The following is a 13,155-nucleotide window of genomic DNA, read 5'->3' as shown; positions in this document are numbered from 1 at the left end:
ACCAATCATCCACTGACCCAGTCGAATCACCATTCCCCAACAGTCTCTAACATCAGTGAAGGCAATTTTTTTTTAATCATCTTTAAATAGCATATAAATCAACACCACTATCTTGATATCCCATGCATAACCTGTCAATGTTCACAGCTGAATAAGATCTCCTTGAGCTTGGTGTTGCAAGGTGAATGCAGCTCATAAAACCACAACACAGCGAGGAAGATCTTCATCGCACAGAATGCAGAGTTCAACCAGGCAGCTCAAGGGAAGGCACTGGATTTATCAGCAACGTTCACAGATTGACAGTTAGTTATTAAGTAGGGAGAAAATTGAAATAACACAATGTTAGTTTAGAAATTATTCCACGTCAGTCTTATTCAGAGGGAGAGTTGAGGGGAACGTGGTGAGAATAAAAACGGGGTTAATAAAAGATTGGTGCACATAGGTGGTTAACGGTCGGCACAGACTCAGTGGGCTGGAGGACCTATTTCTGTGCCTCCCTCTGACTCTATTTTGGTATTGGTATTGGTTTATTACTGTCACTTGTACTGAGGTACTGTGAAAAGCTTGTCTTACAAACCAATCGTACAGGTCAATTCATGACACAATGCAGTTACATTGAGTTAGTACAAAGTGCATTGATGTAGTACAGGTAAAAAACAATAACAGTACAGAGTAAAGTGTCACAGCTACAGAGAAAGTGCAGTGCAATAAGGTGCAAGGTCACAAGGTAGGTCGTGAGGTCAGAGTCCATCTCATTGTATAAGGAAACCGTTCAATAGTCTTATGACAGTGGGACAGAAGCTGTCCTTAAGTCTGGTGATACATGCCCTCAGGCACCTGTATCTTCTACCCGATGGAACCCGACATCGACTGTTTATTTCCCTCCATAGATGCTGCCTGACCTGCTGAGTTCCTCCAGCATTTTGAGTGTGTTGCACTTTAGCTTCATAAAGTTTTTTTGTAAACGAGAAAAACAAGGGCATGAGGAGAGTGAAAGAGCATGCAGGAACACAGCCCAAGGTCCCTTGGAAGGCCGTGAATTCCTGTTGACTTCATCTTATTGCACAGAGGAACCTGGCAGATTTGCAGACACCGTGTTCAAATAAATCCTTCAAATGGTTTCCGATTATAGCATTCCAGGGACATTTAAACCCTGCTATCTGACAGAGGACTATAAAAGGAAAAGAATACAGTTTAATTGGTGTTTGCTGTCACTGCATATCTACATAATCACTGGAAGTGCAGAGTGCATTCGAGGAGAGAGTCTCAAATGCTGCTCCCCTCTGCATACCAGTGATGTCACAAATTTCACTCATTGACCAAGTTCATTGAAAAGCCAAAAAACTGCAGATACTAGAAAATATGAAGAACATAAAATGCTGCAAATGCTCAGCAGGACAAGCAGCATCTGTGGATACATGGTGAATAAAAGGTCTCCATCCTCCGTTCAGCACAAGAAGTTACCTGTCTATACTAGCAAGCTTGGCTTGCTTCCTCAAATAAAAATAGAAAATGCCAGAAGAAGCTCAACAGGTCAGGAAGCTTATAGGGGAAAAGAAACAGTTAATGCTTCAGGTCTGAGATCCTTCATCGGAACTGAGAAACCCACCTGCTGAGTCCTTCCAACTTTTTCTGTTTTATTGCAGGTTTGCAGCATCTGAAGCTTCCGCAATTTTAATTGCTTTTTGTTTTTAAAATAGCCCTTGCCCCTCCTTTGAAAGATCTAATTCCCTGTTGGACTTTAATGTCAGAAGCAGCCACCTTTCCCTCACCCATATTACCACTGCCTACTTTGTGCCTTTATGCAGATGGTCGTAGGTGTTTGAAGTCAAAGTGAGCAACAGAAGGCAGCTTTCTCCAAGTGCAGGCTGTATAATTGAGACCATGCATCCATCCAGTACCATGCTCAGGAATCAACCTCCTCAGTATATTGTCGAGATCATTCTTAAATAATTTCAGGATTTGAATCTTGATTGGTCCCCAAGAGTCTCGGTCATGTATTTATCACTGTGTGCATGTATGAAGTTCAGCTTTGTATTGTAAAGCACTCTGCGTTAAATTGAAACAAGTCCTGCTTTCTTTAGGGGATTCAAGGAAATGAAACTGATCAGATTATTGTAGAGGGGGCCAATATGGACTTTATGGACCAAATTACCTTTGTGCAATAACAGTTCTATTCACTCTGAAGCCATTGTCCATATTTAGTTCTGTACCATTAACCACAGAGTATATCACCATCCTCCCTCCCTCCAACCTTGCCTCATACCTCAGGCTCCCGATAAGTGTGAACCTCTTTGTCGAACTTCTCTGCACTGCTTCTAACACTCAAACACCCCCTTTCTATCTCAGTCACCAGAAATAAGCAAGATGGCACACAGTGCAAGTTGTCAGCCAACCATCACACAATTGGGGTTGGTGGGAAAGAGAAGGAAAGTCAATCAGCAACCTTATCAATTTGAGGAATAACGTTCCATCGTATTCAGGTGTAGATCATCAATGCAAACCAAGAGACAATAGATGATCTATATTGAATTATTTCTATTAGATCAGATTTAAAAGCTGCAAAACAAAAAACAGATAATTAGCCCATCAGAAGTTACAGACTCGGGCGTCTCTTGTTTGCTCCACCAGTCACAATCACGTTCATTTCCCCTGGACTCTCCCTGCTCAACTTCAGATGGACCGGAGGAGAGGCAATTCAAAGGTCCGGTCGTCTGCCAGTGCGGACCAACTCTGGGAGGTGCCAAGATGAACTGTCATAATTTACTCTGCATATTTTTCTCAGCAGGCGAACAGAACTTTGAGGCAGAGGCAGTCATGACACTTTTAGCCAGGTGCCTTGCATACTTGGATTGGTTGCAGTGATATCTTTTCCACTCTCCAATTCTGCTACTGTAGCAACTGTTATTACCGGAACATTTTTCAGTAGTTTAAACAGATAGATGCCCTGTCAAAGTCCAGGCAGGGATGGATACTGAACTGTTCAAGTGCTCTCTTCGAAATCCAGGTAAATGATTAATCCAATCACTGTACTAAAAATTACTCTCACCATAATGGAGGAGTACTGGATTTCCTGCCAAAGTGTACCAGTTCTAGCTATTCCTCTCCACACCCTGCCACTACTTCTTTCGTTTTCATTTTAAATCAACATCACATTCTTCTCTAAACTTCCAACATTGACTGCTCAAAATATGATATCCCACACAAAACCTCATACCAAGCCTGATCTCCCAAGGTAGCAAAATATGTCTCCAAATTGTTGAATTACTTCATTAACTCAGTCCCTTGCTCCCACAGCTTAAAGTTGAGTTCCTGCTAATCATTGTTCTGGATCTGTCTGCTTTCAACCTCGGCACAGCCTTGACCCTTCACCTAGTTATTTGCAGGTCGTTAATTACTGAACGCTGGGTTAGGAGCCTGCCGCTGGCGGGGCCACTGAGCTACTGGTTTGCCACGAGCTTGAGTCTTGTTTCAAAGCACACACGTGAAGTGCATCGCCTTTGCTCATACCCGGGGGAAAACAATGAAATGCATCTCCTGGCCAAAGCTTCCGGGGAAAAGAGAAGGCAAATCATTTGGCCCACAAATTAAGGTAAACTGGAATGTACTGCTTGCAAGAGCGGTGGAAGATTCAATAAGGAAATAAGATAATTACTGAAAAGAGGAAAAATGAGCAAGGCCAGAGGGAAAGAGCGAGGAGCTGGACCAGTTGGTCAGCTGTTAAGGAGTTGCCTCCTTCTGTGCTTTTTTATTCTGAAGGACTGCCAAAAAAAACATTCTCAACCAACTTTAATAAATTCCCCTCCAACCCTTCTTTCATCCCATTTCCACCCTGCAGAAAGTGCTCCTGAAAACACAGTATTTTGAACTGCTGCCATCAAATGTGTGGGAACCCGCTAGAGATATCAACAGGGGAATTCTGCCATTAAGGCTGCAGGCACAAGACTACTGAATACAATGCTGCAAGCTATCCGAACTCAACCAGCAGTTCCCAACAGTACTTCAGTCTCGCTTTCCTGCATCAGATTGGAGAATCTGGAGTTGCCTTCCTTGGACCAAAGCAGAGCGAGGGGAGATTTAATAGGACCAAACCTGGTGCTATTTATATGGGAACACCGCCAAAATAATTCAGAAGAAACTTCTTTCACCCACCAAGAGGCAAGAATATGGAACTCGCTACCACAGGGAGCAGATGCAAGGAACAGCGTTGCTACAGTTACACCAGACGAATAGAAGAGGAGGGTTTGAATTATTCAGTCACTGTATTAGCTTCAGTTCAAAGAGTACCTCAGTTATCAGCGTTTGCCAAAATCAGGTACCTGCAGTTACTTAAAAAAAATTAAGGAAAAGCATCGACCTTCCATTCCTATAAAAAAGTAATTAAATTGCCTATTGTAATAATGATACCCACGCAGTCAAAAGCATTTATCATCTACAACAACGTCATCCTAATGATAGGGTTTTTTGTCATTACCAGATTCGATCAGGAATTCATAGGTAAGTGTGCTTGGTCAGCAGTCTATACAAGGTAATTACACTTTGGAAGCCACAACCTTAGTATCAACTATGCACTTTCTTCATAAGATACATTGCCAATGCAGAATTTTACCAGCATCCAAGCCCAGTAGATGAGAGCTACTGGAGCGAGGAACGTAAATCCTAGCCTGTTCTGTGCTGTAAATCCAGTGTCAAGAGCACACAAAGATCCTTCTGTCTTAAGGTGACATGCCTGGTGGATACTCACATTGCTGACAATCTCCTGGTTTTTCTTGATGCGTTCCAGCTCAGGGGTATTGGCCACTGCACTGAAGCCTTTCCCTTTGTTCTTTTCAAAGTCTTCTTTGTATTGTACCTAAAAGGACAGAGCAAAAAAGAAAGTTAAACCAATTTCCTGATGGCAGCTGGACCAGTGCCAAGTTAGTTGCATAGAAGATAGAGGCCATTCAGCCCAGCTAGTCCATACCAGCATTTGCCCAACATGCAGCCTTCCACATATCCTATTTCACTTACTGTAAAAAAAAAGGTGCAAGATAACTTTGCAGGTATCTTTGTATATTCTGTGTGTTGTCTGTACCTATGTGCATGTGATGTTGCTGCAAGCAAGTTGTTCATTGCACCTGTACCTCACTGTACTTGTGCACATGACTATAAACTTGGGAAGATATTGCCTTTCAGACTAATACAACATAGTAACCACAGTTAATAAAATCAAGTGTGGTAAAATTCATTGTTTGTTCACCTCCTGCTAAATTTCAAGAAGCAATGAAATTGTAAAGCGCAGAAAAAATACACTATTAATAGAATACAAGAATTCACGTTTCAGTATTGGTAAATTGGTTTATTATTGTCATATACTGTGAAAAACTTGTCTTGCATTTCGTCCATACAGATCAATTCATTACAACAGTGCATTAAAGTAGTACAAGGTAAAACAACAGAGTGCAGAATAAAGTGTTACAGTACAGAGAAAATGCAGTGCAGGCAGACAATAAGGTGCAAGGTCACAACGAGGTAGATTGTGAGGTCAAGAGTCCATCTTATCGTGCGAGGGAACTGTTCAAGAGTTTTATAACAGCGGGATAGAGGCCGTCCTTGAGCCTGGTGGTACATTCAATACATGAATTGACCCCCTTTCCTGCAACACCCTCCCAGTTATTGACCTGAAGCCCAATGGGTGTAAACAAAGTATATTTAAAATTCATGGTATTTTGTTTCAAAAATCTGAAGCGCACAGGAGGGAATAACTTGCCCTCCTCTCCCTGCTCCATAAAGGCTAGATGACATCGCAGGCCTCTACTCTTAAACAGTCAAGAGGATCCCATGAATCCCAACGACTGTGGTATCCCTATAACCAGGGCAACCACAGTACCAAGAATATTTTGTTTTTACTTTTTAGTCCACTTTCTAACAAAGTTAAGTCCTATAATCTTTGTGCCCCTCCCCACCAAGTGGGTGGGGTAGACAGAGTCACAAAAGATTACAAGACTTCAGTGATGTTAGAAACTAGCATTCTATGTATTCTCCCTCACATTCATCTGGGACATGGTCTTGGATGTAGAGGATTACCTGCTGAGGAATGTCAATGAAAATTTTTTTTAATAAAATTGCAAATAATTAAAAGTTTAGAAAGGCTTAAGATTAGTCAAATTGCAATGCAACTATTTATACAGATCCTGTTATGTGTTCAATGTCACAAGACACTTCAAAGAAGCGTTATCAAATAAAGTCAGTCTTGAGTAGATGTTAAAAAGAAAATCCTATGGCATTATTTCAAATTAATGCAAGGGAGGCCTCGACATCCTGGCCAATGTTTTTACTCAACCAATGTAATTTTATAAAATGATTATCTGGTCTTAAATTATATGTGGTTGATGGGGCCTTGCAGTGTACAATTGGCAGCTAACGTTTCCTGCTTCATAACAGTGTGCTTCAGAAGTAAATTATTGGCTGTAAAGTGTTTTAGGGTGCCTTGTGTTGTGAAAGGTGCTAAATACAAGGCTGCCTTTCTTTCGTGCCTCATTGGATAATGGAAACTCAATCAGGCCATATGCCATCACTTGCTTTGGCTGCCAACACTGACTGCACTTATTCCTGGAGGTGTCAATGCATGACATCCTGTTGGCCCACCTCCATACTCACCCTATTGGTCACCAACATGTCCACCCTGTCAGTACAAAACCTTTGTACACCAATCAGAAAGCAGACTTTTCATTACTTGATTGGACAGTCTTGAGTGCCATTTTTGTTCACTTCCAACATAATATTTTTAAAACTTATTTGATGCTAAAAAGATTATCTTCCCCTTGAATTGCTCTCAGTTGTGTACTGAACTCCAGAGCTGAGGCAGGAGAACAAACCCATGCCAACTGTGGAATGTTTAATATAGGCAATGCTCAGGAGATTGGAATTGGATGAGTGCTCAGATGCAGGAGGATTGTGGGTTCTGAAGAGGGTCCAGAGCTGAGGAGCAAAGTCAGAGAGGAAGCTGAACACGAGGATGAGCATTTTAACATTTCATTCCCTCCAGAAGTTACAACTCCACTGCTACTGGATTTTTTTGGGATTATGCTACCCGAGGTGTACAGTTAGAGAGATGGGCAAGTGGTCCACTTGCAACATGCCTGCAGTGAGATAGGTTGCCAGGAAACCTCTTATAATGTGCTGGACATGCAGACTCAGAATTATAAAGCGAACATTCAGCAACGTCAGTGAAAGTTGACCAGTCCTTTCTTCAGCACAAGACACAACACAGTGGTGTTATGCTACAGGAAATGGCTGTGATTATTCTTAATTATCACCCATGGCTCCCAAGAATTTGCTCTCACTGCCCAGTCACAGTGTGGTGATTCAAATTCCACTCCTTCTGATGAGGCCAGTATGCATCCTGGTGAATTTTGAGCACTGAAGTCTTGGTCATCTCTCACGTGCCAAGCCAAGGGAATGCAGGGCACCTTGTGAATGGAGAACCATCACCAAGGGCTTCCCATCTAGTCACACACCATCCTGGCTTGGAAATTTGCCAGCATTCCTGAAACTCCCTACCCAATAGCAATGTGGGACCACTTTCACCAGATGACTTGCAACAGCTGAGGAGAACATCTGACCACCAGAGCAACTAGAATTGGGCAATCGATGCCCAAGATCTGAAAGATGAAAAAATATCCAAGGTAATAACTAACTTGAGGTTGAGACAATGTTCCAAGATCCCACCGAGCTCCCAAAAAACATGGCACTGAATTGAAAAGGGGGTAGATATCCCTAGTGTCTTGACCAGTGTTTATCACTCAAATAATATCAATAAGATAATTTGGTCATTGCTTTTTTTTTGGGTATGCACACTGGTGTGAAATTGGGCTGCTACAGTTTCTACATTACAACAGTAACCTCATTGTCAGTGAGGCAAAGGACATCCTAAAAGATGTCACAAATGCAACATCTCTCTTGCAGTAATCTAATCCTGAAAGCAATCTCAAAATCTGAATGAACAATCTGCTGGAGGAACTCAATCGGTCGAGCAGTATCTTGGTGGGGCGGGGTGGAGTTGTGTGGAGGGAAGGAATTGTCGACATTTTGGGTCAGAACCTTGCATGTCCTCAAAAATCTGAATGCACCAGAAGGTACTTCACTGAATGAGCACAGTTAGACAAAAGCAATTAAATATTTAATGTCACTCCTCTTTTGCTGCCTTCAGCTGACCTGCACTAATCTGAAATAAAAACAGAAAATACTGGAAACATTCAGCAGATCAGGCAGCATCTGTGGAAAGAGAAACAGTCAAATGTTTCAGGTTGAAGACCCTCAACAGGATGAAATAGTGTAGTCATTACCTTACACAAAGAAGCTTAACTGCCCAGTTAATGGTCACATTATTTCACACTATTACAGACATTCCCCCTGCCCTCCCCACCTTCTCTGCTAGTTTAACTTGTTTTCACTTTTAGTTCTGATGAAGGGTCTTTGACCCTAAATACTAACTGTTTCACTTTCCACAGATGCAGCCTGACCTGCTGAGTTTTTCCAGCATTTTGTTTTTATTTCAGATTTCCAGCATCTGCAGGTTTTTATTGATTTTTTTTAAAATTTATACAGCATGATAACAGGCCCTTCCGGTCCCAATTGAATCATTATATAGAGGCAACATTAAACAACTGACTTGCACTTCTATAGCACCTTTCACAAGGTCAGGATGTCCCAAAACACTTTACAGCCAAGGTAGTACATCTGACCATTTACCAGTGTGATGTTAGCAATACACCAGCCAATTTAGCAAAGTACATTCCTGGAATAACAATCAGATAATCTGTCTCAATTATGTTGACCAAGGGATAAATGATTGCCAGGATACAAGGGACAACCCCCTTGTTATTCTTTGATACATTGCCATGGGACATTCTCCATCCACTTGAGAGAACAAGAGTTGAAGGTCTTATCAGAAAGACAACACCTCAAACAGTGCAGCTGTACCACAGCACTGGACTACAGCATCAACCACTATGTGGTCACGTTGTGGACCATCCAGAGAGTCCTGTATCTTCCTGATGCAGGAGCACCTCTTTCCCCTCCCCCTCCCATCCCTAATTCCAAGTAGTGTTGTACCCATTGCTGAAGGTTTTGTTGCATGACCTCACACACCTCTGTACCATTACACACTCAGATTTTCCTCTGCCCCAATATTTACAAGTAAAATTAGTGACAAATGAAAAACAAAATAAACCACATAATTTTATTTAATGGCCCTATAATATTCTTCCCATTGCTGGAGATGTCCAGGAGATTAATAATCAACTCCTGAAAATTCCAGGACCATCACAGTTTCATTCCTGGCCCGTGGGGAGGTCTTCTCAAGCCTGCCTCCATCCTGAAGCAACCTGAAAATCCTCTCTTGAACTCAGCTTGCAACAACACCTTCCCAATGATCATGCAAGCGAACCACACTCTGTCCCAGTCACACCCCTGTATGCTTATGCAATTAAACATTGCCAAAGGCTTTTACAAAGCTCTGGTGGCCTTTTTAGTTTGAACATCTTTGTGGAGGACAGATCTAACCTTCTCAAAAAGCAGCATGGGATCTTTTATATCCATTAGGGAAGGCAGGAGAGAGCCCAGTTTGACAATTCGTTTGAAAGATGGCACTGTGGCACTCCCTCAGTACAGTCTCAAACCCACAACTTTCTGACCCCAAGGTGAGGCAGATTAGCGACCTTGTGTTAAAAGGAAACGTTAGACCCTTAATTCTCAGTGCACCAAAGTAGCAGCCAAACAGAGAGCTAAAGCAAACATCCTGCCCGCTCACAGTTTGTTTATGTAAAATAATGAGAGGCTTTTCTCCATCAGTAACACCGCATGCCTCGTTTCCTGCTTTCTTTTATGCAAAGTAATTCAGGTTCCAATCCAATTTGCATAAGCATTGAAGCAAATCTCGAAAACTGGACAACATGCCACAGGATCTGCCTTTCTAACAGTCTCGAACTGTAACTCAGCACAAAAGCTTCTAAGCTTCTAATAAAAAGGTTAAGCTTCCCAATTCTACATGGGGACAAAGGACAGGATGAAAACACACTCCCCCTCTGGCAGCTTATTAAATTTCAATTGGGAGATTTAGAACAACTTAGAGCATCTAAAATTGCTGTGAAATTCAGTAGATTGCTGCATTGGCAAACTTACGAGCCATTTTGTGCATAGCAAGAACCCACAATTGGCAGGAGAGATTACTAATTAGTTCACAGAATATTCCAGCGCAGTTGGTGGTCATTTGACCCATTGTTTTTTGAAAGCCCTTTCCCCACAGAAAGTAAATTTGCATCTCTCTTTTTTGGTGATGTTGATCACAGGAAGAATATTGGCTGGGAGGCCGGCAAAAATTTCCCTGTTTCCTCTTAAATTGTGCCCAGAAGTCTCTTTTTTGAAGGCCACCTCATCAACAGGCTTACGTTTACAGGAGGAGTAATCCAGGTCTGCATCAGAACTACACTGGAAAGACAATCTGGATTAAACGCCAGATACTGGGCTACAGCCAAACTCTGCCTCAGATAAAATAGTGTTAACCAATTTAGAGGGTTCAACAAGTGCATCAAGTAAACACCTCCACAGGCCAATACTAAAATCACATGCTGAATTACTCGTTTTATCTACTCATCATCCAGGTGAACACTCCTGATATTGTTCAGGGTACACATGCACATAATGCTCATTACGGACTTTCTTTTGGAATGCTACAGAAAATAAATGCAGGTACCATAATTTGAAAAGCAAAAAATAAACTGCAGGTGCTGGAAATCTGAAACAAAAGATAAAAATGTTAGAACTATTCAATAAGCCAGGCATGATCTGTGGAGTGAGAAACAGGGCCAACATTTCAGATGATTAACTGTGTATTTCTGGCATTACCTGCTTTTGTTGCGCATTACAAACTTGGCATGTGATAGCATCCATAGGTGTTCTCAATCTAGACTTCAATAATCTTGTGGCTGATCTCAACTTTCATGTACCAGCCCCACATCCCTCAATTCCCCTCAGATCCAATAATCCATTGGTCTCATACACTCAGCAACCAAGGCTCCACAGCCCTCTTGGGTAAAGAATTTCAAAGAATCACTACTCTCTGGTTAAATAAATGTCTTCTCAGATGAATGGGTCTGACAGGGAATAATAAATCAACCATGATCGAATGGCAGAGCAGGCTCCGTGGTCCAAATGGCCTAATTCTGCTCTTATGTCTTATGGTCTTCTCATCTCCGTCCTGAATGGACAACCCATTATTTTGAAGCTACAACCTCTGGTTCTAAACAAGGTAAAGATCACTCCTGCATCTACCCAATCAAGCCCCCTTAAGAATTTAATATGCTTCAGTAGGGTTACCTCTTATTCATCCAAGCTCTAGAGAACGTATAAGCCAAGTCCACTTGATCTCTTCACGCGGGACAATGCACCCATCCCAAGATTCAGCCGGGTAAACCTTCATAATTGAGCCCAGACTTGTACACAATGTTCCATGGTCAGAGATTCCCTCCTTTAGGTCACCACTTCTCCCCTTAAAATATTTGACTCTGTCCAAAGACGCAGGCAATCTGTTGTAAAATCTCATGTGACTCAGTAAGACAGGTAATATGGAAACACTTATGCAAAATACCATGTTGTTCTTCTGCATTAAAAGGTCCTACATAAATGCAACAAACAAGATACTGGAGTAACGCAGTGGGTCAGGCAGCATCTGTGGAGGGAAATGGAGAGTCAGCATTTCGGATCGAGACTCTTCATCTGTCTAGATGAAGGGTCTTGACCGGAAACGTCAACTATCCATTTCCCGACACTGATGCTGCCTGACCTGCTGAGTTACTCCAGCATCTTGTATGATGCTCCAGATTCCAGCATCTGCAGTCTCCTGCGTCTGTGTAAATGCAAGTTGTTCTTGCTGGGCATAGGATCCTCCAATGCATGGAAAACATCTCTTTGCAGGGTTTTAATAAATTGGCCATACACTTGGCTGTATGCCAACAGTAAGGAGAATGCAGAACTTTGTCATGTGGAGCTGATACATTGAACAGCAGGACGGCCTTTGAGAAGCTATTTAGGTCCACGAGGGAGGAAGACATAAAAATATAATGATAAAGGTAACGAAGTCAGGTGGGTGGCTCCTGCGGCAGAGAATAGTGTCCTGTAATGCTGAAATTGTTACATAATGAACAAGTTTTTACAAGAAACTCTGCAACTGTAAAGCTGATTAGGAGGCCAAATTCTTTGCCCTGTTAATTTGGAGCATTCTATTTTCCAACACATTCTTTCATGCGGAGTTTATTCCAGTCCCGAAATAACTCAGCTTCTGGAGCCTGACTCATCAACTGGTGCTGGTCAAATTGTCTGATTTCATAGCTGGCAGGAGACTGGGTAAAACTGACTGCAGCACCAGACTAAATCAAGCAACATTTACAACAACATGCCAGGTATAGGACTCCATAGAAAGAAATACTCGGCACCAAAAATGTGATACGTCTGTGAAACTGGAGATCTTTGGCCTGTAAGAAATGAGTCGATTCAATGGAAGTCAACTGTATTTACAATTTACTAATTATTTAAATTGCTACAGAAACTTTCCTCCATGCATATTAAGCCAACACTAGCACTCTCTCACTGATGCTCAGACTCATTACTGTGTGAGCTCTTGAAGTCTCTTTGGAATAGGCTGCATTTGCACAATAAGATTATTCACACTGCCCGAGAGACTCAGATTTAAAGAACAGTGTCTGCTACAGACAATTAAATCGTCACTTGTTACCCATTTGTATGTTAACTGGCAGCCGGGCATCTCCACGATCAACCAGCCAATTGTTTTTGTTTTTTAATAAAGCAATCTAAACTCTGAATGCTCCGGCAATGCAAATAAGCAATTGCGTTTAGGAATCAACACACGGGACACATCTGATGTGAACTCAAGGCTGGGCCCCCAGAACAAATTTTCCCCAAACCAGTCTCCTTAAATGGCATCTTTTAACAAAAGCTTTTCATTTTACAGGATTTGACTGCATGGGAACAGAAAGAGACCAAGTCGGTCCTTCCACTCGATAAGATCATTTGCATCCTAGCTTAGTGGTAAGAATGTGGAACTTGCTCCCACAACAGGTGGTTGAGGTGAACAGTATTGATTGCTTTGCAAGGAGA

General features: G+C 42.0%; 1 protein-coding gene across 1 annotated transcript in view; it reads right to left on the bottom strand.

The window, feature by feature from the left end:
- Positions 1-13,155, bottom strand: part of lasp1 (LIM and SH3 protein 1) — a 124,438-nt gene that overhangs the window by 23,934 nt on the left and 87,349 nt on the right. The window contains exon 4 of the mRNA XM_052038613.1: positions 4,745-4,852. Within this exon, the coding sequence (XP_051894573.1) occupies positions 4,745-4,852 (108 nt within the window). The remainder of the gene's footprint in view (positions 1-4,744; positions 4,853-13,155) is intronic.

This window comes from Pristis pectinata, chromosome 25 (genome assembly GCF_009764475.1).
Source record: "Pristis pectinata isolate sPriPec2 chromosome 25, sPriPec2.1.pri, whole genome shotgun sequence".
NCBI lineage: Eukaryota > Metazoa > Chordata > Chondrichthyes > Rhinopristiformes > Pristidae > Pristis > Pristis pectinata.
This window is presented reverse-complemented; position numbering and strand designations above follow the sequence as displayed.